General features: G+C 37.4%; 1 protein-coding gene and 2 long non-coding RNA genes across 3 annotated transcripts; 1 reads left to right on the top strand and 2 right to left on the bottom strand.

Moving 5' to 3' along the window:
- Positions 1 to 1,811: 1,811 nt before the first annotated feature.
- Positions 1,812 to 3,775, bottom strand: LOC139132627 (uncharacterized). The gene is made up of 3 exons (XR_011552381.1): positions 3,481 to 3,775; positions 2,604 to 2,706; positions 1,812 to 1,935 (listed from the first exon to the last, which is right to left on the bottom strand). It is a non-coding gene; the product is annotated as an uncharacterized lncRNA (long non-coding RNA).
- Positions 3,776 to 4,900: 1,125 nt separating this feature from the next.
- Positions 4,901 to 13,192, top strand: LOC139133741 (uncharacterized). The gene is made up of 10 exons (XM_070700508.1): positions 4,901 to 5,664; positions 5,730 to 6,281; positions 6,685 to 6,885; positions 7,269 to 7,447; positions 8,736 to 8,885; positions 9,453 to 9,500; positions 11,161 to 11,233; positions 11,404 to 11,597; positions 11,935 to 11,958; positions 12,971 to 13,192. Exons 1-10 carry the CDS (start codon positions 4,901 to 4,903, stop codon positions 13,081 to 13,083), a joined length of 2,298 nt encoding a protein of 765 aa, XP_070556609.1. The 3' UTR covers positions 13,084 to 13,192.
- A 1,072-nt stretch (positions 13,193 to 14,264) lies between these two features.
- Positions 14,265 to 17,568, bottom strand: LOC139132626 (uncharacterized). Its single transcript, XR_011552380.1, has 3 exons — positions 17,297 to 17,568; positions 14,878 to 14,950; positions 14,265 to 14,436 (listed from the first exon to the last, which is right to left on the bottom strand). It is a non-coding gene; the product is annotated as an uncharacterized lncRNA (long non-coding RNA).
- Between the last annotated feature and the right edge of the window lie 5,907 nt (positions 17,569 to 23,475).

Genomic DNA, 23,475 nt, shown 5'->3' with positions numbered 1-23,475 from the left:
GTACGTGTCTAAAACAACAAACGCGCAGCTCATTGTAGATGTCGAACACTAAATGTCAAAAGAAAAGATAAAAATGTGACGTGCATGACCTAAAATGTGGAGTAACTTGTCAAAATTCTTTTAAGTGCAGCTCATTTTAAGTTCTCTCCAGACATTTGATGTTTAAATGACCATAAGTGCTGAACTGTCAGTTGCAAGTTTGTCATTTTTGACACGTCCGACCCGACACATTTAGTATTCTGAGTATTCACATAACAACGTAGGTTGGCCTTTGGATCTAACGCCTGGACCACGTGTCTACGTGCAGTTGGCCGTCAGCACACTCGGCATTTTAAACGCCCATGTCTAGAGACAGGCCGTATCATTACCCAGTGAAAGAGGGGCGTATCGCCTATGCTTTAAGGTAGTAGGCCCTATGTACCTCGAAAGTGAAAGACTTAAAAATTTTGCTCAAACTTTCCTTAAAGAATCTTTCAACCATTCTCTTTCAAAATCAAGAATAAAATTCGGGGGTTACTATGCAAATTTTGGTACTAGAGAAACAAATAACCAAAGATTTACCGTTATTTAAAATTCAAAATGGCCGCCATCCCTGTGTTAATTCTATGGAGAAAAATAAAATTATCGATTTTCAAAAAACAAAGCGGGTAAAAGGTTTTCTTACACCAAGAGCTTCAAAATGAGCCCTCATAAGTGGTAGATCAGAAAAGAACTGTATAAGTTTGAGAGTCCGCTTATCTGACCCCGAGGCGCGTTCTACCTTTACATACGCCCCTCTTGCACTGGGCCATGGATTTCACTTTCAACTTAGGAAGTTTAGCTAAAATGAACAGCAAGTTATAGATTTTAGAAAAGTTATACCCTATACTACTGAGGAATGCACATTGCATTTTATGTCGGCACATTTGATATGTTGGTTCGGATGTCGGAAGAAAATTGAATATGAACTACAAGCTAGACATTTAGACACGTTAGACCAAACATGTTTTAGATCTGTATAGTATTTGGATCTGCACAGAGCATTTTAAACCTTCAAGATTGGCATTTTAGATGAGCTCCAAATCAGATATTTTGTGTACATCACAACATTAAAACGTGTGCATTATAGGTTTTACCGAGCAATATGACGAGACTTGTACCGTAAAATTTTACAGTCAAACTTTGACAAGGCAACATAAAATGAATGTCTGACATTTAAAAAGCGTTTAGAAAAGATTGACATTTTAGAGTTCGATAAATTGACATCTTGGAATTCGGAGGTAGATACCGTTAGGTACCGTGTTTCAAACACATTTTAGACCTCAGACGACTTCCATGATGTCTGAAATTAGACCTTACTCATTTAACCTGTTTACTGTTCACCCCCAATTCCATGTAAACAGGTCCACAATCACCATAATAAATAACAATGGTTCTGGGCAAAACCATGGAGATGAAAGGGTTAAGGTCTGCAGAACTTGTTTTAGTTGCCTTGTGAAAGTTGAATTCTAAAATACCGTATAATCATAAACTGTAATGTTCTATGAAGGCTGATGAAAGGCTACAGGGTCTAACATACTCAACGTGTGTCGGTCAAAGCCGGGATTCTGAAGTGTAAAATATGCACACACTATAAGACGGACACAGGGACTACGGGCCTTTAAATGTCTAACTAGTAACCTTGACTTCTGGCCATCGATGGGCAGGGAGTTGTTTTCAACCTGACCTTGAAATCATGATAAAATGGCGAAATTAATAAAATACATACCTTGTGATTTCTTTGATTCCGATATTATCGCGATTTCATTAGCAACTACAGTAACATCCCAATAGGTCAACTGACACGTATATATGGCAGCATCATTTGAAGTTATCGAGCTCATGTGTAACGTGAAAGTTTCATCTATGTCAATTTTGCTCGGCTTGATTTCCATAAAGCGTCCATTTTTATACCACCTGAAAAAGAATGTTAAAGACGTGACTGATTAGTTCACAGCTGCAGTAAAGTACGAGTAATAACACAACGATTTAATAACAGGAAAAGGAATAACTGATTCCGATAAATTATTCTGACGCTAGAGATATGGGAAAGACTTTAAGAAAACAGAAAGCTGTTTTACATTCAAATAAAGTTATTTGGGTCAACATTTGATACAATACGTCTTTAAAGTATTTAAAGGGATTTAAATGAAGCAGGAAAATTAGTTCACAACGTTCACAACACTCCAACTTTTCATCAAGTAATTTTGTTATTGAAATACGGAAACGAGAATTTTGACGAATTTGTACATTTCCCAATTATTTGATGAGAATAATGATGACTCGTTCTACGTACAATGAAAGTTCTCACCCGGTCGGTTCGCATGATCTACGGGCTTACTTTAAAAGGGAATGAACATGCTGAGCCGGGCAAGTGGATTTTTGTCCGGCCTTGTTTACTGGTGTGATATTATGCAAATACGTTTGAACTGTTAACACCTTGATTAAGACCAGCTGTCCTGCCGCCTCAGATAATCCGTACACAAAAAATACCTGACATTGTGATGTTGACTTTTTTTACATTCCGCATAAACAGGACAAAATCTATCTGTAGTTTTTGTGATGGTTTCTATGCTGATACTTACCCAACAACGGCACTGGGTTGATACATCAATAACAATTCTGCCTTACAAGGTAGAGACACTCTTTCTCCTTTCCGAAAAGCCAGCTTTTCCTGGAATGTTTGTCCTGGAAATAGAGCAACGTGACCGATATATCAGACAGCAGCTCGACGTAAGTGCTAATTTACTGTTTAATTGGATGTGTATTTCCAACAAAAAGATGTGAATTTAACAGCTATGCAGGTTTTCATACACTTTCTTGTTCATCAGTTGCAAGTACAGACAACTGCGAACTCATGCTGCTTTCTATTAAAATTCTAGGAATAGCCCTGTCTTTGTCTATCTCATACAGTAGGATTGTTCCTTAGATCTACCCAAATTAAAGAACTGTTACAAGGGATGGGCGTTTCTACTTTCACCGAATTTTACAACGTCTTCTAATATACCTGAAAATACATATAAACACTTTCACATTACAAGTTTATGCGATGCAAAACCTATGATTCTGCTCCCGTTAATTTCTATTACAGAATGGATTTATTTTATTAAACATATTCAACACTCTCTCTTTGTTACACACCGGAAATGACTAGGCATTCAATGTCATAAAGCCATTTTTGAAATTCAGTGAAAATCACTGCTATCTTGATTTTCTTTGCATATTTATTTCCCTCAGTGTAGTAAGTGTCTGCCTTATACTTTACGAAAACTGTCATCTCTCTCACTTTTTTAAACGTAAGATCCGTTAGTTTTGAAGAATCGAAAGCAGACCATGTGAACGACAGAAAACATAAACACGATAAGCTAAGCCACGGTTGACAGGTAAACAACAAACTAAAGCTGACGTAGACACATGCGTATAGGCGTGCATGCAAGGGTGTGTGCTTCGTAAAGTTCTTACCTTGCCCGTGCACTAATGTCGTCATATTCAAAATAACATATACCCAGAGTCCAATCAGAGTACTAAGTGATAACATCAGCATACTTGAACAAAATGACGTCGAAAGTCATTTTGTCAGCTTGTGATTTCACAAGGTCCGTCACATTTAATCGCCCGTAAACTGTCCAAGTGCGAACCGTTGCTCAATCGTTCGAAAAGTGCCGATTTTCGAACATTTTCGCCTCAGCGCGCATCGACTTCATCGCACCTCGTGCGATGTAGTGCAAATTCTTGGACTAAGTTTAACAGTTCAACAACCATCAGGTATCCACAGTTTGGAATCTTTCAAGTAAGTTATTAATGTTTCGTGATTTCATCGTAATTGCAAAGCAATCTTGTATTTTTGAACCAAATTTCTGGAAGTGAAAAACTGTTGGCTGAATGAGGATGCGCGCCATATTCGACGCACTGCGCTGAACATTGCACTCGGTCCACCGCTTATGCAAATCTGCACCACGCGTACACTGGAACACTTTTTCGAATTCGATGCTTGTATTCGGTTTTCAAGTTCGATCGATCCACATACGCATACAGAAACCGACAAGGATCGGCAACCTACAGCAAGATCGGACTCACTCATCTTTATCGTCTGTTCCAATGACACCAAAAGATGAAAAAAGTATCTTTACAAATTGTGTTGGTTCTGATACTTTTGACAATCTCTTATTGTGAGTATATTCTTGATAATATTAGCAAAAGTAGTCAATCTATGATTTTTGTGAAAGACAAGTGATGTCACGGACATCGCGCCAATGTCAGTAAATGTTTTAAAGAATTGACGATATAACAAATTTTAAAGTTATATCGCAGAAGGGAACAATAAGGCAATTGCACATCAAACTCGAATATATCCTCGAAATTTCGAACTTCGCTTACCAAACACCGTGTAACTATTGCTAGGCAGTGATCTTTCCATTGATATCTATTCGTTATTTACTTCTACTCCTCTTCCTATTTCCCCAACTTTCTATTTCCCATTCAATATCCTGCCCATGGATTGTTTTGCTCCTTGTCATTATCCTTCCAGTATTTAGTCTACTGTTTAGAAATTTAAAGCACTTTGTTGTTTGATTTTGATTTGTATGCGAAACTAGTTCTTCATAAAAAGCTGCATTTCCATTCGGCACAATTGAAGGTGAAATTCTCGGTCAAATATAATCGATCGTATTGAAATATTTGTTGTCAAATAGGTTATTTAGTTTTGAGAAAATAATTCATAGTGTCTTATTTTACAGCAAAAGGGAGTTCACATCGGAATTCTAAATTAAAGAAGCAAATTTTAAGGGAGGTCACCGACTACAAACTATCGGCATTGCGAAATGCTCTATCGGGTTTCTTCGGGAACTTTCGGTTCCATGATGTCGAAGAATTCTCTGATGATATGTCAAACTTGGTCGATAGATACGTCGATAACATCACCATCGATGTCGATAGTGATGGCAGCGACACATCCAATCATGTCGAGTTTCACATCGCGAACATGAGAATGAACCAATCAGACGTTTCGAACCTTGATACACTAGGCAAACGCCTGTCGTCTGCGTTTGCAGAAGGAAAACTTGTGTCTCGTCTATTAGGAGCTATACTCGGAGACGATACTCTCTACCTAGGCGGCGGAAACAACAACGTTATACCTCATAGATTAGCAATCCGAAGTGTTGAAGAACCCGACAATGATAGCATGTCCCAATCAGTGAAGATGAATTCGACAAACAGTAAAGATGTAATTTTGAAGGAATCTGGTCGGACAAACAACGAAAAACTTACAGTCGATGAGTCGAATAGCAGTATACCTTTAGAAGACGAAGATGATGATGATGATGATGATGATGAAATGAGTTTGAGCGAAACCGGGAAAGCTAACGACACCACGGTAAAATTAGAATCGGATGGCGATGACTACTCGAATTCAGTGTCTTTGGAGAAAAGTAACAAGAAACCTACAGAATCGACATCACGCTTGGGGGTAGGACCAGAAGCCTTTGGAAGTCAGCTACTCGATGAAAATGAAAAGGGAAAAAGAAAGGTTCCGATGAAAAGTGATTTGTTTGTAGAATACGGAGACGAAACGCTGAATCACAGTGATAGCGGTCTTATCGCAGTACCACAGGAATTCTTGGACAAACGAAAAGAATATCATGTCAAGTATACAGTCCATATTTGTGTCGATGACGACGGAAAAAATATCAATTGTTCCAAGCAAGGTGAAGGAGTGGCACCGAGGAAAGTGAGAAGCTTTCTGGAGGAAGACAAAAATCTGCAAACGAAAGCAAAGCAACTTCAACATCAAAAGGTGGTGAGGATGCTCTGATGGACGACAGCTACCGGAACGTGACGTCATCACTGGTTGCCAAGATAATACCGGGCGACAAGGAAGTGAAATTTTCAGACAGTCCCTCAGAAAATGTTGCCATGGAAGCAATGTTTAATCTGGCTGACGTCATCGGAGAAGATGAAACAGTGGATAATTTACTTGGTGACTTCAAAAAAATGGTAGCCAACGGTGAAGAGTCTGTTGATCTGTTTCCTGACATAGAAAGCCCCGAGACTCGTTTGAGTGAGCCAAGAGCTGTCTCATCTGCACCTGTTGAAACGGATCAGCCTATTTCAGGCGGAGTTCTGATCCGTCGGTTACTTGGCAACAGCGCAGATGAACATGACAGCGTAAAGAGGAACACGGCGGCGTACTGCATAAAGGAGAATCTTATCATGGCGTTGGTAACCCATCAAACACAACACATAAATATGCCATGTGACCCTTGGTAAGTGTTATCATACGATATGCTTGTACTGGAAATTCATTCCAAAATTACCCGTCGGTCTATCTCATCATTCATAATGTAATGCTGTTCTTTTGAATAAAGAAAATGTAACAAATATGATTAACTTTCAAGAATGGAGGTCGGATAACATTTTTGCATCTGACCACCATTTACGTAAACCTACATTAGTAAATGTGGTTTTGTTGCCTGCTTGCGCTATTTTCAGACTAAGTCTGTGTAGTCCAAGTGTTCAGTTACAAGACATGAACATCAATTGCGAGAATACAAGCGTGTGTTGAAGAACAGACTTGTGGACGTTATCAGTACATATAGGCCGTCATCTGGTACGTTTCAGAATTTGACCTTTCCTCAGTTTAACACTCTAATCATCTTTTCCTTGAAGTTCTAGGTCAAGTGAGCATGTACACTGGTTCAAGGAAATCGTTGACGATGTCGGATCACGTGAAGTGGAAATAGCATTTGATTTCCATGACGACGAAGAAGACAATCGCGTTGTCTTGACAGAAACCATGTCTATGCAAATTAGGAGGTCTTCACCAGAGGATGCCGGGATATATCGATGCAGAGCCATCAAAGATGGAAAGTGAGTGTGATATTTGTGATACAAATCATTGGCACAGGCAGACGACAAGTAGATAGTACGCATTCTATGAGGTAAAAATGTAAAGCAAACAAATAACAACAGCCGACGAAATATCTTGTTTCAATAGCCCGACACTTTTGTTTCTTTTTTAAGTGAGATGAGTGTCCGCCGCGTAGAATTTTTAAACCAGACGAGTAACAATGCATCTTGTTTTGAATTTTTATTTCATCGGTGCCTCTGGATACTTGAGTGATCCAAAAGTTTGATCAAAAATCCTAACTAGAATTCGTGGAGTGTTCAAGAATGCTCGAATGGTAGACTTATGTTTAATTTCTGTTCAAAATACATTGGCAGTAAAACAAGTTTTCCAATTTCTGTTGAAGAATCCTAGGAATGTACAATGTGGAAGTCAAAGAAGAGAGTGATGTCCATGAAGTGTTTCTCACAGAACCGGAAACGCCTCTCACCGATGAAACTAAAGAGGGCGTGCGTTTATACACCAAATGGAGCGAATGGAGTGATTGTAGCAAGTGTGGCGAGGAAGGAGAAAGAGTTCGAATGGGTAAGCGGGGAACTCCACGTCATATATTCCAATGTGCACAAGATAGTCCGTGATTAAAACATAACGCGTGTTTATCACATACAGCAGCATTATGTTTTTTATGGAGCTGTTGTTGGTAAACAACAGAAAATCGATTTCTAAACAAAAAAATGATGTGTGAAAACAGGTGAATTTGTTCTTTCATTTATAGTTCACTCTGTTGTAATCATAGGACAAGTACAATACTCTTCCTTCCACCAGGCCACCTTGTCACATGTCATTCAAGCAATTGATCAGTTCATTAATGTTTAAATGGCAATTTTACTTTTTAAATGTATGAATTGAATTTGTCCAAAAATTTATTCAGCTTATTTACTCTACAACTGCAATGTTCATGATCATAACACACGATCTGCGTATCGACAGGTCTGTTATGTTCCACGATGTATTTCAAAAGCTGGTCAACGTAGGTTACACTTCCGAGGGTCTAAAGAGTGGAATGCCTTTCATATAGATATCACAGTACTAGGTCTTTATACCTTCAAATGTAACTTGAAAGATTATATCAGAATCTTGAAATCAGATCTTGAAAGATTATATCAGAGTATTCCCTGTAGTTTTTCTCTTCGTGTACGTATTTCTGTGATCTGTAGTTATTCAAATTTTGTTTTCTGAATGGGCCCCGATGGAAATTACTGTATAGTACCTCTGCTGCCAAATATCAATAAAAATAAATAAATAAATGAATAAATAAAAAAATATCTACAATCTTTATCAAATCAAATGGATGCTAAGCGTAGTTGGTATGTTTTGTCCTGCGGGATACAGGAAATTTGAGTGGTGAAAATTTTATTTGTATATATTCCATCATGTAAATATTTAACACCTTGATTAGGTCTTCTTCAACAAGCTTTCTATCCTCATGAAAACATTGACCACAACCAGTGACAAATACCTAGCGTTGTGGTGTACATACTATATCCCAGAATAGAGCGGACAAAATTAATCTACCGGCAGTTTCCAAAGTCTTATTTTCAGATTATGAAAAGTCAACGGACACGCACACCTGTACCATGCCTTTTGACATGTCAAATTGTGGACCTTTCGTTGCTCACTGTGACTCTGAAAAATGCTAAAATTATGTAAATGTACGCACTTTTTATGAATGAATTGGAAAGGTTGTGTTTATCAGTTCAAAATTGGGTAGATCAAATAAAGGAATCAGTTTGTATTTGTTTAAATTCGTTTTTCTTTTTTTTTTGTCAATTTTTTAACAAATGATTATTCACCGATTCGATTTTTGTCATAGGTTACTGCTTTGCCGAGGTGTTACTCGATCAGTATGCGTATGGTCTACCCTGTTCCTCTACGAAACTTTCCGATCGTCACCGAAAAATTTTCGTGCACCGCAAGGATGAAAAGATGATCGACATTTGCCATGAACCTTGCGATAATACAGGTTAAGTACATGATGATAGTAACGAATCAGATTTCAATTTGTGAACATTTAAAATTTGATTATAAACTTAGTTTTTATAATTGCTTAGATTTATCTTGTTTTCCAAGACATGTACGCGTGCATAACCAGACAATCTACAATTACACACAAGAAAAAGAAAATGCTAGTAGCCACGTGCGAGCTCATAGCCTCTCATCTCTCAGACGCTAGTGTTCACTGCAGAATACGTTGCCTGTTAGACTTTATGCATTCGTTTTATTCCATGATGCATTCCAAGCCTAGTGCCTGCAATTTCCTCATGGAACATCCGGTCGGGAATGCCCTGCCTTGCCAGTCATCGAGTGTATGATGCTTCAACGACCGCGTTATGGCATTTATACCAGACGATAAGGGAGCAAGGTTGTATGTTGTGATAGCAACAACCAAATATGACACTTGTTGCATGACAGTATGATAATTTATCAAAATTTCCATCTGTATGACTGGTTGATATACTGTAAATTAAAGAATACAGCATAGCTTTGTATCGGCCCTTAATCTAACTATCACCAACATTTACGATTTCAGATGACGGAACCAGCCTACCAAAAATGGAGTCAAGTATTGATCACACAGGTAAGTCAAATATACATTTATGCACTTTTCAAATATTTTACACTTGGGTATACACATCGCTTATGGTACGGTGAATGACCGACCGATCATAACGCCCAGTTTGCAGTCACTGTACACAGCCCTTTAAAGACAATTATATTACCATGCCCTGCCTGTCGCATTTTGATTGGTCGAGCTGAACCACGTGACTGACCACAAATACACAGTAATGGTTCGTTTACATGCCCGTGAATATGAATAATAAGATTAACAACTCAAAGTATCGTAACTTTACAGCTCAAACGTAAATCACCATCAATCACAAAATAAAATGAAGCACTTGTAGGTCATGTTGAGATACTTTTTTCTGAAAACATCTCCGGATTTGCCAATTTTTACAGCGCGCGTGACAGTGCGTCGCGTATTGCTCAGTTTCTGGGGCCCAGTTGTCGTTCGCTCCGGAAATTTTCGCAAATTTTGACGGATTTCTCGGGTTCGCTGATAATATAATGGAAATAACAGACTCCGCTCTGACCATTAACGTTTATTTGTGGGCGCGGGCTCGAGGAAAGCCAAATTAACGGGCTCGGCAAGCCTCGCCCGTTAATTTTTGGCTTTCCTCTCGCCCTTGCCCACAAATAAAAGTTAATGGTCAGCGCGTCGCCCGTTATTTCTATAACATTCACCGTTGATAACAACGGACTGTATAAAAGCTTTACAACTTTCACATGTTATATCCGCAAGACATCTGGAATATTTCGATATTTGTATTTGAGCACAAGGGAGGAACCAGCAGAGGCATATCTGTAGAAACTGAGAAGCCCCTGTACGTTCCAGTCCGGTTCCCTGCCCCGTTTCTGCCGCTGGCTGCGCACTCACTATTGCAGTCGGCGCTAAAAGTGGGAAAGAAATCTAGACGACTGTGCATTCACGAGATGTGCAGTTGTATTTGAAGGAATGTTTCATTGGAAAGTGAGTTAGTTATGGTATTACGCGCCACGATATCGAACCTTCCAGAAGGAAACTTTAAACCATTCCTTTTCGGAATAAAGAGTAAAAATGAGGGATCACCGTGCAAAATTAACTATAGAGAAATTACTAAATACTTACCTTCACCTGAAATTCAAAATGGCCACCATTCCTGTGTTAATATACGGGAATCTTTTCGATATTCACACAAATAAGCCGGTGAAAACTATATTTCATCCATGAATTTCAAAATAAGCCCCCCCCCCCCCCATCCCGAGCAGTAGACTCAAAAACGTATTGTAAAAATTTGAAGGTCCAAATATCTGTCCTCGATGCGCATTCTTCCTTAAAGGTATACAGTCACCTGTAATCTAAATATGCCCATATATGGCCAAAGAGGGCGTTCCGTGGTATCAAAATGCCCATGTGACGGCGCTGTTTGTAAAAAGCGGCGACCCGCTTAAAATCTGTGATTGGTTAGATTTTCTCTTTCCATGGTAACTGTGGCAATTTTGGAACAGGTGACAGTATACCTTTAATGTAATTGATAATTTTTAAGTCAGATTTAACACTCATACTCAAAACTCTTCTTCTACATAAAGACAGATCCTACAATAAACTTTCTTGGCCTTCACCCTTTATACACTGGAGTCGTATTTGAACATCTTTATCCTACACTATTTCAGCTTCCAATAAAACTTTCCCTTTTCAGTGCCTCTAGGTAAACTCCAAACGAAAATTGTCCGACGAGTTTTTGGTGAGAGCGTGCGGCTTCAGTGCCCTGGGTAAGTGTTTCACTCATGACAACCTAACTAATTTACGCATGTACGCACTTGTGATGCAGTAAAGAGTGGATATATGTGAATGAAATTTAGTTACTTTGTTTTAAGTTTGTGTGTGAAACAAATATTGGAGTGCATTATCTTCATAGAAATAAATAATCTTCCAATGACAGGGGTTCTATGACAACTCCGATCACGTGGATGAATGGAACCAAAACGTTGAAATCTTCAGAATTGCACAGAGGACAGAGTAGGATGAAAATTGACGTCATGAACGTGTTGCATATACGAGATCTCGTGAGATTTGATTCAGGATCGTACACTTGTTGGATTAAGGGCAGAAAAGTGGCGGACTTCAGGCTTAAAGGTAACTTGCCAATATTCCATTGTTCTTTAGATACATTTGTAGTTTCTCACATTTACTGATAATAACTAAATCCCACTCAAAGCGGGTATCTGCACAACACTTTAAGTATTGTAAGTATTTTAAGTGATTACCACCTGATTTTACCTTTAAAATGTTCTTCCAAGTATTTCTACTTCATTTTGTTCATGAAAATATTCACATGAGCGAGTTTACGAAAACACTTGTCATACAGCAATGCGTTCCACAAATTCACCAAAACTTTGCCGTTTTCGTTTTTGGATGAAACGGCATAATGAAATGTACACTGACCTCCCACGTTTCTTTTTCTTCCATACAGTAACGAAGCCATTGGTGAATAAAGGTAATTTCCTACGGTCTTATACACCTTTCAATAAAATCGTTCAGCTTGTAGATTGCTGCGATCATTATCGAATAAAATGCCTGTAAAAAGTTTTTCTTGGCAAACGCAGCAAAATTTATCTAATAACCACCATGTTCAAAGCGACACAATTATAACAACGATGGCGTCAAAACATGGAAATTATATAGCAGGACTTTTTCTTCTCCAAAAATATACAGGACATCAACATTTCCTTTATATTGTTGACCAGAATTTTTACACTTGTAATTCTCCGTACTCATTCTTTGCGAAACAAACGGATGACAGCTTTGCATAGAAATACATATCCTTTGGACTGAGCGTGTCTTATGCAGTCGCTGATAATTATAAATAGCAACGCGTTTGATATTGCTCTATAGCGTTCTGTCTGAAAACTGTGACATCTTGAACACCCAAACATTTACAGGATAAAGGCTAGGATGAAACAGTCATCTTATCGTCCAAACAAGGGATTTTGTGCCTTAGGGTAGCTAACCATAGTCCCTTGTTTTGGCTATATTAACTGTTTTTATTACATACCTGTCTTACATATAGTTTTCACTCCAAATGTTTATGTTTATTGGCAAATGGTAATTAAATGCTTTAATCATTTTAAGAACAAAATCCGTTAAAAATAGACCTGTATTCATCATCGAATGGCGCATTGATATATTTAAATCACTGTTATGCGGTTTATCAAATATTTTTAGGTGAACTTTTTTGAAGATCAGATTTCCTGCGTAAAACATGTAGTTTGAACATTGCTAACTCCAAACGTTGTAAACTTGAAAATAGTTCTGGTTCGTTTCAGTCAATATTGACTATGCGCCACCCCACCCCACCACCAAAGGTCACGTTGAATCCTAGTGGAGCGCGCGGCGTTCGATATTCGAAGCATGCAATAAAGGGGCTTATTGTGATCACTGATCTTACAAATTATGACGTCACAAGTTGGCGATTTAGCCAACAGTCTTACACAATCACTTTTTTTCAGGTGCTTGGCAATACTTTGGCTACCTATTCATCTACTTCATCATTCTGACAACAGTCTTTATCGTAGTCATGGTGATAAGGCACCGTTACTCCAGGAAACACTTATCACAGTGACAATGAAGGCCGTATTAAACGATTATTGTATCGACTAAGAGTATTTTCTTCGATGCGGCAATATCTGCTTGCTGTCTCAATGCTGTTCTGTATTGGTTTAACATCAAATAATAAAGGCAAATTTAAGTAAAATGCATTAATGTACATTGGAATGTTTCTGTCTTTTGTATCATGTCATTTTAAGGATTGTTAAAGTACAGTGATGGACTCTATTCAATAGAAATTACCACACACTCTTATGGGACTGACCCAAAGCTCGTCTATTAGATTCACGCACTTGTGGAGAGAATTCATAAATTGTCCACGATCGATGAAATATATTAAGTAAATGAACGAACATCAAAAAAACGAGGCATTGCCCTTCAACCACTCCCCAACCTGCTTTCATGAGTCCAATTTCGCATCATGGCAATGATATCCCAGATGTGTTTGTATGGTTTGTCAGAACTAACACTTTACTCTTGAAATATTGTCTTGATGTCAACACGGAGAGCGCTACGCATATACTATTGAATGTGTTCTAGAGGTTATCTACGGACAATCTTCTTCATAAATATAGGGATAGTAAAAAAAGCTTAAAGGCGCCCTTCTCAATTCCAGGTTCTCGCATTAGCAAATGTGTCAATAGCTCATTAACAGTTTGTCATTCTTTTGTTTTCCATTGAATATTTTATCAATTAGATAATATTTATATTAGATAAATATGATAATTGAGTGGGGGCTTTCAAATGGCATTCCTCAATCCACGATCAATCCCAGTTTCTCGTATCAGTGCATGTTGACATTAACGATGTACATGGTGTTAATCTATTATTCTTCTTTTTAAAATGTGCCAAGTTCATTAATTTGTTTTGTGAAAAAGCTGATAAAAACCGCTCTTTTAATGAAAGGTCCTCCGTCACCGTAAATTTGCATATACTGGCATCCATATATGGTCACAGAGGTGAGTCAGCTTCATTTACCCGTAAGCGTCAGTAGCGTTATACAGTCCCGCAACACGGTTGTTTTTGTATGGTCACCTGCTTGACAACCAGCGTGACTGCCACGATTACCGATGGACACCATTGGTTTAGGACTATGCTTCACATCCCGATCATCGCAGGTGAGTTTTCAGTTGGTTCCTTTGGATCACGTGGTAATTGGGTCTACCTATAGACTGCTGTTGCTTTTTAACCGTCCCATCAGCAATCGGAGCAGAAAGTATTGGCCTTGACGTAGAGCCGTGGAGTAAACTCGGGTAAAGTCTGTGTAAAGCATTTCGCGGTTGTGTTGTCATGGAAAAACGACCAACATTCCCCCAGCCTTGAACATTCCATGGCACAGTCCAGAACTTCCATTTCAGTGTAAATTGTCCTGGGCATGGAAAAACAATGAAATTGCATCCAAATGTCAATTAAAATAAATATGGTAAAATCAATGAATCAATAATGATAGCGAATTCTCAGTCAGAAATATTGATTTACTGTGTTTCTTGAAATCTTCTTGAAACTACTACTTGGCTGATAATGAGAAAAAATTCTATAAAGACTTCCTGCTGGGCTTGACTGACAATAAAACAGTGTGCGGAAAGACTGAAAAAACTTGCATAATGATAACTTGTAATTATAATTCAACATTAACTTTAGAGGCTATTTTGTAATATATACTGAACATTACAGGCACCACAGACAAGTATTGATTACCATTGCGGAGATGTGGCCGAGTGTTAGACAGTAGTGTAAATAACGCCACCCAAGTGTCATATAGCGTTAAGTCACGACAAATTGACCATACGAAAAGAAATATAGTACTTACCAGTTACTTGGTATCCCGGTTCGTATTGGATTGTTCAGCCCTGCAGGATCTCTTATAAATCTCGTCCACTTCACTAAATAAAGGAAAATACTAATCGGTTTGTCGCAGTTCGCCTGTTTCAAATGTTGTATTCTCTGTGATGTCTTCGTTTGACAGTTTGTTAGTGTCGTACCTGTTTTTGTTATTTACTGTCTATTTGTCGCTATCTGTTTGTCGCTATCTGTCTCTTTGATCAGCATCCGTCTGTACATGTACAATTGTGGTCATAAGTCAGCTTATCAATTCTATACTATGTTGACATTTAATTCATAGCGTTTCAAATTGATGAATTCACTGTTCCTTTACAAAATGTCCATCATTTTTCACCCTATTTCTCTGCCAACTTTTCACTGAAATCATGACGATTCTATGCAAGTTTTGTGTCGTTTATATCGGAAAGACTTCACGTGCAACTTGAGCTATCGTGTCGCGTCGTTCAAAAGGGCAGTGAAAACAAATGAAGCATCTGCTTATTTCATATTAAAAACTAAAACGTCATTCCCAGAGACTTTTTAAACAAATATTTTAAAATTGAGAATTTCACGGAATGACAAAAATGTTTCCGAACAGCATATTCAATAAAATATTGTCTTCAGACAATAAATTCTCTATTCAAGCTTTTTTTTCAAACATTTTTGGGTTGAATTTCTCAAACACGATTAATTAAAGTGTTAACCACGTACGCTTTCGAAATTTTAGTTGAATTTAACATGTTTCTGTTTTAGTAATCAGCAGAAACATGGAGGTCTGTCGCCACTTGACTGATACAATTTCGCATATGTCATCGATTTTACAAATGTTTCAGCCCCCCCCCCCCCCCCCCAATTGTTGATGACGGAACATCTTAAATCAAGCGACTTTGAAAAACGGCTATGCTATCATTTCATAAACAGCTTGGTTAAGGAATGTACATTTATGTAATAGGCATATTGACACAGAAATATTAGCAATGTTTTGATATTTTCCTCTATTCTTTAAACCGTTATCTTTTATAATCAAGATCAAAATCAGAAGTCACCGATCAAAGTTTCAGATTAACGAAGGAAATTACCGAAAATCTATCGGTACTCGTATTTAAAGTTAATGGTCGCTATACCCAGAGTTAACGCCATGCATAAAATTGGAGTTGTGATTTTTACAAAACAAACGAAAACCATAAAAACTTCCCTCCTCTGAAGTGTTCAAAGTATGTCACCAAAAGCAGCGGCTAGAATAGTATCGTAAAATGTGAGAGTCCGAATATATGTTCCTGAGTCGCATTCTGGCTTAAGGTAGTATGCTCCTCGCAAGTAATGGATATTTCAACCATTCTCTTTGAAAATCAAGAATAAAAATCAGGGCTCACCATGCAAATTTTTGTACGAGAGTAACTAATTCCAAAGATTTATTGATATGTGAAATTCAAAATATCCACCAACCCTGTGTTCACTCTATGGAGAAAAAAAATTCAATTTCCGAAAAACTAAGACGGTGAAATTTTCTTAAACCAAGAGTTAAAAAATGAATCCCCACAAGTAGTGGGTCAGAAAAGAATTGTAAAAGTTTGAGAGTCAATCTATCTGTCCCCGAGGCGCGTGCTACCTTAAATGGTACAAACAGGTATAGAAGGGAACTATGATGATTTGACGACCACACGGGGCACTACACGCATCAATCTCCGATGAATATGGTTAACTCAGGTTACCATAGTTTGGTATATGTACAGATGTACAGTCATCAAATGCATGGTCGATTCTTATTTCAAAAGAGTGAAAAATGTCATGCCTGTGGACGGGTACGCAATATCTATGCACAGAACGATGATTTAGAATGCACTATGCAAATATTTCAGACTTATTTACATCTAGATTAGGGTCTTCTCCAACCATATGTCTCCTCTCCCCCCCCCCCGAACAAATCCCTACAAAATACCTGGCATTATGATGCTACGTTTTTCCTCCAGCATACAGCGAACAAAATTCACCGGCCGTTTTCTCATGTAGACACTTTGTCACTTGATGGTACCAGTACACATGTCAGTCAAAAGTCCATCTGATGATAACCTTCAGCGAATTCAAAGTGCCATCAAAGACGTCCAGAATGTTTTACAAATTTGATTTGATAATTTTAGATGATGGCGAAAAAGTATGTCCATGGGGGTATTTGGGGTTGAACACGATTGGTACTAATTTCGGAGAATCGGATCTTCAAATTGTTCAAATTTCTCAATTGCAATATTACAAATTACTCATAAAAATAAGTGTATAACTTAAAAAGAAAAACAGATGAGCTTACATTGCAAGTTAAACCGACATTAATTCACTTCACTATGCAATTATCCCAAATCAGTTCCAATAGTGTTGTTGAGAATTTCCTCTTTTAAACAAAGAGGTTTACTCACCAATTCTGAATACGTTTGATCTCCAATTTCCTCCACAGATCTGTTGACTGTTTCCTTTGCATGTCAAACGACACGAACTCTCGTCTCCTCTTCCGTGAAGATCAAAGTCATGTCCACAGAAACACTGATCTCTGTGCTGAAGTCCAGCGTAGGGCGCGTTAAAGCCATCGCATATATCAATGCATCGTTCAATGGTTTGATCGTTCGATTCGTCTTTGTGCCAGCCGAGCGCCCTCTCCCGGTTATCGATGAAACAACCAACGTATTCATAAGGTGGCAAAGAGTTTACCGCAGTAAACACTAAAAATACAAACGAAACTATGTAATCAATACCATGAAAATTCATCTTTTGTCAATAGTTATGCAAAGAGTTCAATCAATCAAGGAAAAAAGCTATATTCCCATAATACAAAATTTAGTGCCCTATTGAAATGCGTCAATGTCATATCATGACCGTTTTTATTCACCCTGCACGGTTACATAGAGAGCGTTATTATCGTAATATCTTTTTAACCCAGTAAAGAGACGCTGTCGAGTGAATGTACACCGTCTGGTCAATATCTAAGTTATAATTACATTGGTTGCTAAGGAAATCGACAATCCTTTCAATAATTTTGAAACGGCTGCAACAACAGAATACAATGAAATCGATATCAATCACTATTTGTTTTAATGGGAAACTTAACTCCTGAAATCTTACCGCCACCTTATGATTTATGCCTTCAAGGTTTTCTTAATAGTGTCTAATTTCCGGGGAAGTTTTTTTTGTAAACATTTGGTTTTCACTGAGTTGGCATGAAGAAAAAGGTATTTGTTCATCTAAGTCACGATACATTGAGAAGTGAAATGGAGGTGCGCAAGTAAGACACTTTCTGTAACTGGCTTACTAAATTTAAGACATGTTACACTTTGGTTAGGTTTTGTAAGTATGTATCGTAACACCAATTATCAATATGCGCAAGATAGGGAATTTTTAATTCGTCTAGTAAAAGCCCGTGTAGCGGTTTTTTACGATACAAACCGATCTGAAAATAAAATACGTGTAACGAGAATGAAGATGGCGAAACACAAAAAATATTTTGATTTTTTTTAGATTCCTAACATGCAACTCTGCTTTGGATTCTGTTTAGGTAGGGGGTTTTGATTCTTGTTAGAGTTCCAGCATTCAAAGCTGTGATTCAACATGTGTGATAAACTTTTCATTTTAATTATTATCTCGAAACAAATTCGAAATTGTCTTTGCAATTTATGCTTTTTGAACTGGAAAGGAAGTCGAACATTTGCAGTAATTTCGTAACCGAATATAAGATTTTCATTAAACTCAAATCAACACAATCAGTTCCATTAGCTAGAAAGTGGAATTGTGGTTAATAAACTTATTTCGATCAAGTTGCGTCAAATTGCGTACATTATAGACTGCCAGTAGTTCTGAAATCATTTTACCAGCCAGTCATTCGAAAACTTTCATGTTTGATACGTAAGAGTAATAAAAGCATATCCTGGCGACTAAATGGCCTTTAGAAAACCTCTATTGTTGTGGCAATCTTTTTAAAAACCGCGCAGACTGGAATTTCCTTTCAACGGATCAAATGTATATTCGCTACATTATATGAAAATAAACAACTTCCCTTTCTATAGAAATGGGTAAGTAAATGCGACTACAAGTAGCTTGTTTCAAACCAAATACTGATTGATTTCGAGTTTCATTTATTGTCAATTTTCCGTTTTGTTGTCTCAATTCCTATAACTAGATCTCTCCTAAACTATTTTTCTGCCTCTCTGTTTGTCAGAACTATTCTCCGTGTCTCCTTTCTACAGTCTCTTTTTCTGTCTCCATTACCATCCTTTCTGTCTGTTCGAATTCTCTGATCTAAGTGCCATGTTCGTCTTTCTACATCTCTCTAAAAGATTTGAATCGTTTATGTCATCCCATTGTCGATTTAAAATAACATCACCAAATAAAGACAGAAATTGATGAAATCAAAGCATCAATGCATGAGTATAAAGTTAAATTTCTGTATATTTAAGTAGCATTTTATAATACCGAAATGATTTACTTGCAATAAGTTATCCTGAAGCAGTAAACGATATTTAATCAAGAGGGTTTTGTGCATTGCTATAAAGTCCTCTACAATCAAATAAAATTTTTCATAATCTCTTTTTGAATTTTAGTTTCGTTTGATTTTAAAGAGATTATATTACTGAGCAAATTAATAAATAAGCAGACAATTTTCACCATTAATGTTTCTTTTAAACTATAAGAATTATTTAAATCACGAATACCTGAGTTCCCTAAGGTATCTTGTACTTTTCTGTTATTTAATTAAAATATCGGAAATACCATTCACCCTGTAAAGTCAATATCAGGGTCATGAGAGTGTTGGCTCAGCAGAGTTCGAATTATTGAAACACTGCGCATGTACATTTGAACAGCGCCTATAACAAGATAATACTCATGTCACAACCAATAGCTAGTGTAAAATACGAATGTGTCAGCCGGAGACAGATAGTCGTACTTTCAAATTTCTACAATTATTTTCTGATCTACCACTGTGGGAGCTCATTTTAAAGCCTTGGAGAAAGAAAAAACTTCACCGTCTCTTAGTTTTTCGAAAATCCAAAATTTAATTTTTCTCCATGGAGTTAAGACGGAAATGGCGGCCATTTTGAATTTCAGATATCGCAAAATGTTGGGTAGTTTGTTTCACTAGTTCCAAAATTTGCACGGTGACCCCGATTTTTATTGTTGATTTGGTATGAGAACGGTTGAAAGTTCCATTGAGGAAAGTTTGAGCAGAAGCTTAAGTCTTTCACTTTCGAGGCGCATACTGCCTTAAAAGCTCGCCATATTCTGTACGTGAAAAACTTTGAAATTTCTTCCAGGATAGCCAGTCGATTATTTTGCCAAGAAATGACCCCTTTTCGTGTGTGGTTTAAGTTTCTTTATTAATCCTGGAGCTTCTTAGAAAAGTTTGTCATTTTGCTGATTACTAACCATAGTAGTTTAAAACCGGTTTCTTTCCCATTATACGTTCTCAGTAGAAAAAGGTCTCTGAATATTTCTGTATAAAATTCGAGTCGGGTTCCCATTCTCTGTGCCGCCTCGACGTCAAAATGTACATTTGTTGGGAAACAAAATACCAACCTGTACGTAGATCGCTGCTCTATACTACATAGCAGAAACGTAACATTTTGACTTTCATTAGTTCTAAAATCTGTCCCAATGGTGCAATCGATAGTACAGTGTCTAGTGTCTAAGAACAGTAGGCTCAAAGAAAACCTCGTAAACGACATTTTGATATCATGAAATATTGAAGATCAGATGAAAGTTTAATTTTGTTTCTTGAAGAGGTAAAATGGAATCAGAAACCCCTCAAAGGCCTCTTAAGCAGATAAAGACTTGAATTTTATGAGTGGTCACTTTTGTCTTTAATTTTTTCTTCTATTTGAACTATGGCCTCCCCATTTGGTAAGCATAATGCGACTTCTCTGTGTAATTTATCAGTTCATATTTAGAGCATAACAAACATCGACAATGCTTGATCTCTTCTTTGGAAGTCTGATTTCGCCCTAGCGTCGCTTAAACTGTGATTTCCTCAAAAACCGAATATATTGACCGACTGCAGCAGATGAAAATATCGCCAGATGTGAAATTAAAAGAAAGACTTACCTTTCAGCCAGAGACACCACAGAACGGATACTTTCATCTTTAGAGTCGAGTCAAATACCAATATCTACACAGATGCTTTCAGCAAAATGCAAAATAAACAGTCAATCTGAGCTCTGGAATACAACATATTAATCTAAATACAGACTTACGTACCATAGCTACCACTTACGGTTGTTTGCTTAGCTCTGATGTTATCTGAGCTGGTTAAATAATTTCAGATTACAAACGATAGACTGATTGTTTTCACATCATAAATATGTCTTCGGTAGCCTTTACTTTTTCTTTCTACAATAGAGTTGAAAACCAACCGTACCTAAAGTGTTCAATATCACGTTATGGACGATAAACAGCTCAGTCGTCGCCATGGCAACTTCCTAATGATATGTACCCTAGAGTGACGCCTGAAATACCATTACTTTATACACCTGCTGGATTCGATCGAACCTTCACTTGTAAGTGCAACTAGGAAGGATCAGGAATAAACCATTCTTACTGAGGGTAAGAATAGGGTACTTTCTTTGTAGAGAGAGTTCTGCACAGTTGTCGTGACAATTGCATTCCGATATTGGCGTACTTAACCCTTTCACCCCCAGTTCCCTGTGTACAGGTCCAACTTTACCATAGAAAACAATGGATTTGGGACAAACCATGGTGGTGAAAGGGTTAAGGGTGACGAAGAGGTAGAAACTCAATCTCATGAAATGTTCGCCGGGATGGAAGTGACGGACGCAGATGATGCGACAAGTGTAAATATCTTTATCTGAGCTATACAACAAATATAAGGTTTGCAGGATCTATAAAGTGCCTTGCGGATAGTCATTGCATACTAAAATTTCCATAGAAATTGTGAAAAGGCACCTGCTAGGGAGTCCCTAGCACCTGTGTCCGTTATTGGCTTGCAATGGACCAGGTGTCTTTTAGCCGTCCCTCTCACATGATTAGGTTTGTCTCGTCAACTCAGCACTTTTTTCGAATAACATGAACGAAACAAACTCCTGAACAAAGGCCTCTTTTATATTGTTAAGGGACTAACAAAACACGTGGAAATAGAATTCCGGCAGCGGATGATGATGAAAGGTATAGATCCACTCCCTGGATTCAAAGCGAGGTTTTACGCGAGTTAATTTTGTATGTGACAAGCACTCCATAAAGATGGAATTATTGTTTAAGCCTCAGTATGTACGGGATGTTTTTTTAACTGTAAATCCTACATTAACTATTAATGTTGTGGGTTGTTCATATAGAAACTATGAATAGCGTAAACAATCTTGCCGTTCAGTATACCGATACAAACAAATTCAATAAAGTAAGAAATTATCGCGACATGATTCCTAATTGTAGCAGAATATTGAAATGTTACGTTAATAAATTGATATTTAATTCCATAATCGCGAAAATAGTAATAAGTGCCTGTGAATAGTTTAGTGCAAAAGGAATGATCCTAAATTAAGAGTTTGAAGAAAATATCACGATTCAAGGATATTTTTACATCTGAAGGATAAATACCAAAATTAGCCCATTCAGCTATCCTATATAAGTCTTAACAGAGCCTTGCACTGATTTAAGCTTTGATATAAAAAAGTCGCAAACTTAAAAAATGGAAATCTATCCTTATTACATTCTGATTTTATACATCGTCTCTATACGTTCGGTTTTGGCATGGGATAATATTATTTCCAGAGTATTTGATTCCGCTTTTATGCTTTACAGATTGCAAATTTCTAGCAACTTACTGTTTACAGAAAATAAATCAATGCATTGCAATGCAGATTACATGCTTCTAGCTAGGATTTGAATGTTTATATTAAGTAACGCCACCAAGGAACATCACAAAGATTTATAGACATGTTCGTCGTCGTCGTCGTCGTCGTCGTCTACAGAGATAAACACAGAACTTATAAATGAGGTTGCTATATTTGCGAACAAACATAAGGCGCCTTAAATGAAATTCTCTATTTGCAGTCCTCGCATTTTCCTCGTAACACAGAAATATAACACAGTACAACACATTACAAATTTTCTGATATGTTTCTTGACTAGGGCAAAGGAAATTGCTATTTTTATTTGTAGTCTTTTAAACACTATTTGTGTTTCCCGCCCGAAGACGGCAAACAGCATGAAATAATTTTACATAAGGCACCTAATCATCATAACTCAACAAAGTTTAAGACGAAATGTGTAAAACGGAAAGGCAAAAGTAGAGAGATGACAACAAAAATAAGGTGTAGAAACTAAATTTCCTCTAAATTAGTATTACATGGATAATTGTCCACAGTACTTAATAATGTATCTTTATTTTCAACGATGAATTAGAAATCACTGTACATGATTTATCATACGATTCCTAGGGTCTACTATTAAGTAGAATGCGCCCCGAGACAGACATTCGAACTCGCAATTCTTCACGATCCGTTTAAGATCTACCACTTGTTGAGCTCATTTTAAAACTCTTGAAGTAAGAACAGTTTTAACTGTCTTAGTTTTTCGAAAATCGAAAATTTTATTTACC

The sequence above is a fragment of the Ptychodera flava genome, chromosome 5 (assembly GCF_041260155.1).
Source record: "Ptychodera flava strain L36383 chromosome 5, AS_Pfla_20210202, whole genome shotgun sequence".
Taxonomy (NCBI): domain Eukaryota; kingdom Metazoa; phylum Hemichordata; class Enteropneusta; family Ptychoderidae; genus Ptychodera; species Ptychodera flava.
This window is presented reverse-complemented; position numbering and strand designations above follow the sequence as displayed.

Bases quoted from the DNA above. Each gene is read 5' to 3' on its own strand.
- LOC139133741 (XM_070700508.1), top strand. From the start codon at position 4,901: ATGTCAAACTTGGTCGATAGATACGTCGATAACATCACCATCGATGTC. The intron at 7,448-8,735 runs GTAAGCGGGGAA...TTTTTGTCATAG, and splicing joins AGGAGAAAGAGTTCGAATGG to GTTACTGCTTTGCCGAGGTG. The intron at 11,598-11,934 runs GTAACTTGCCAA...TCTTCCATACAG, and splicing joins GGCGGACTTCAGGCTTAAAG to TAACGAAGCCATTGGTGAAT.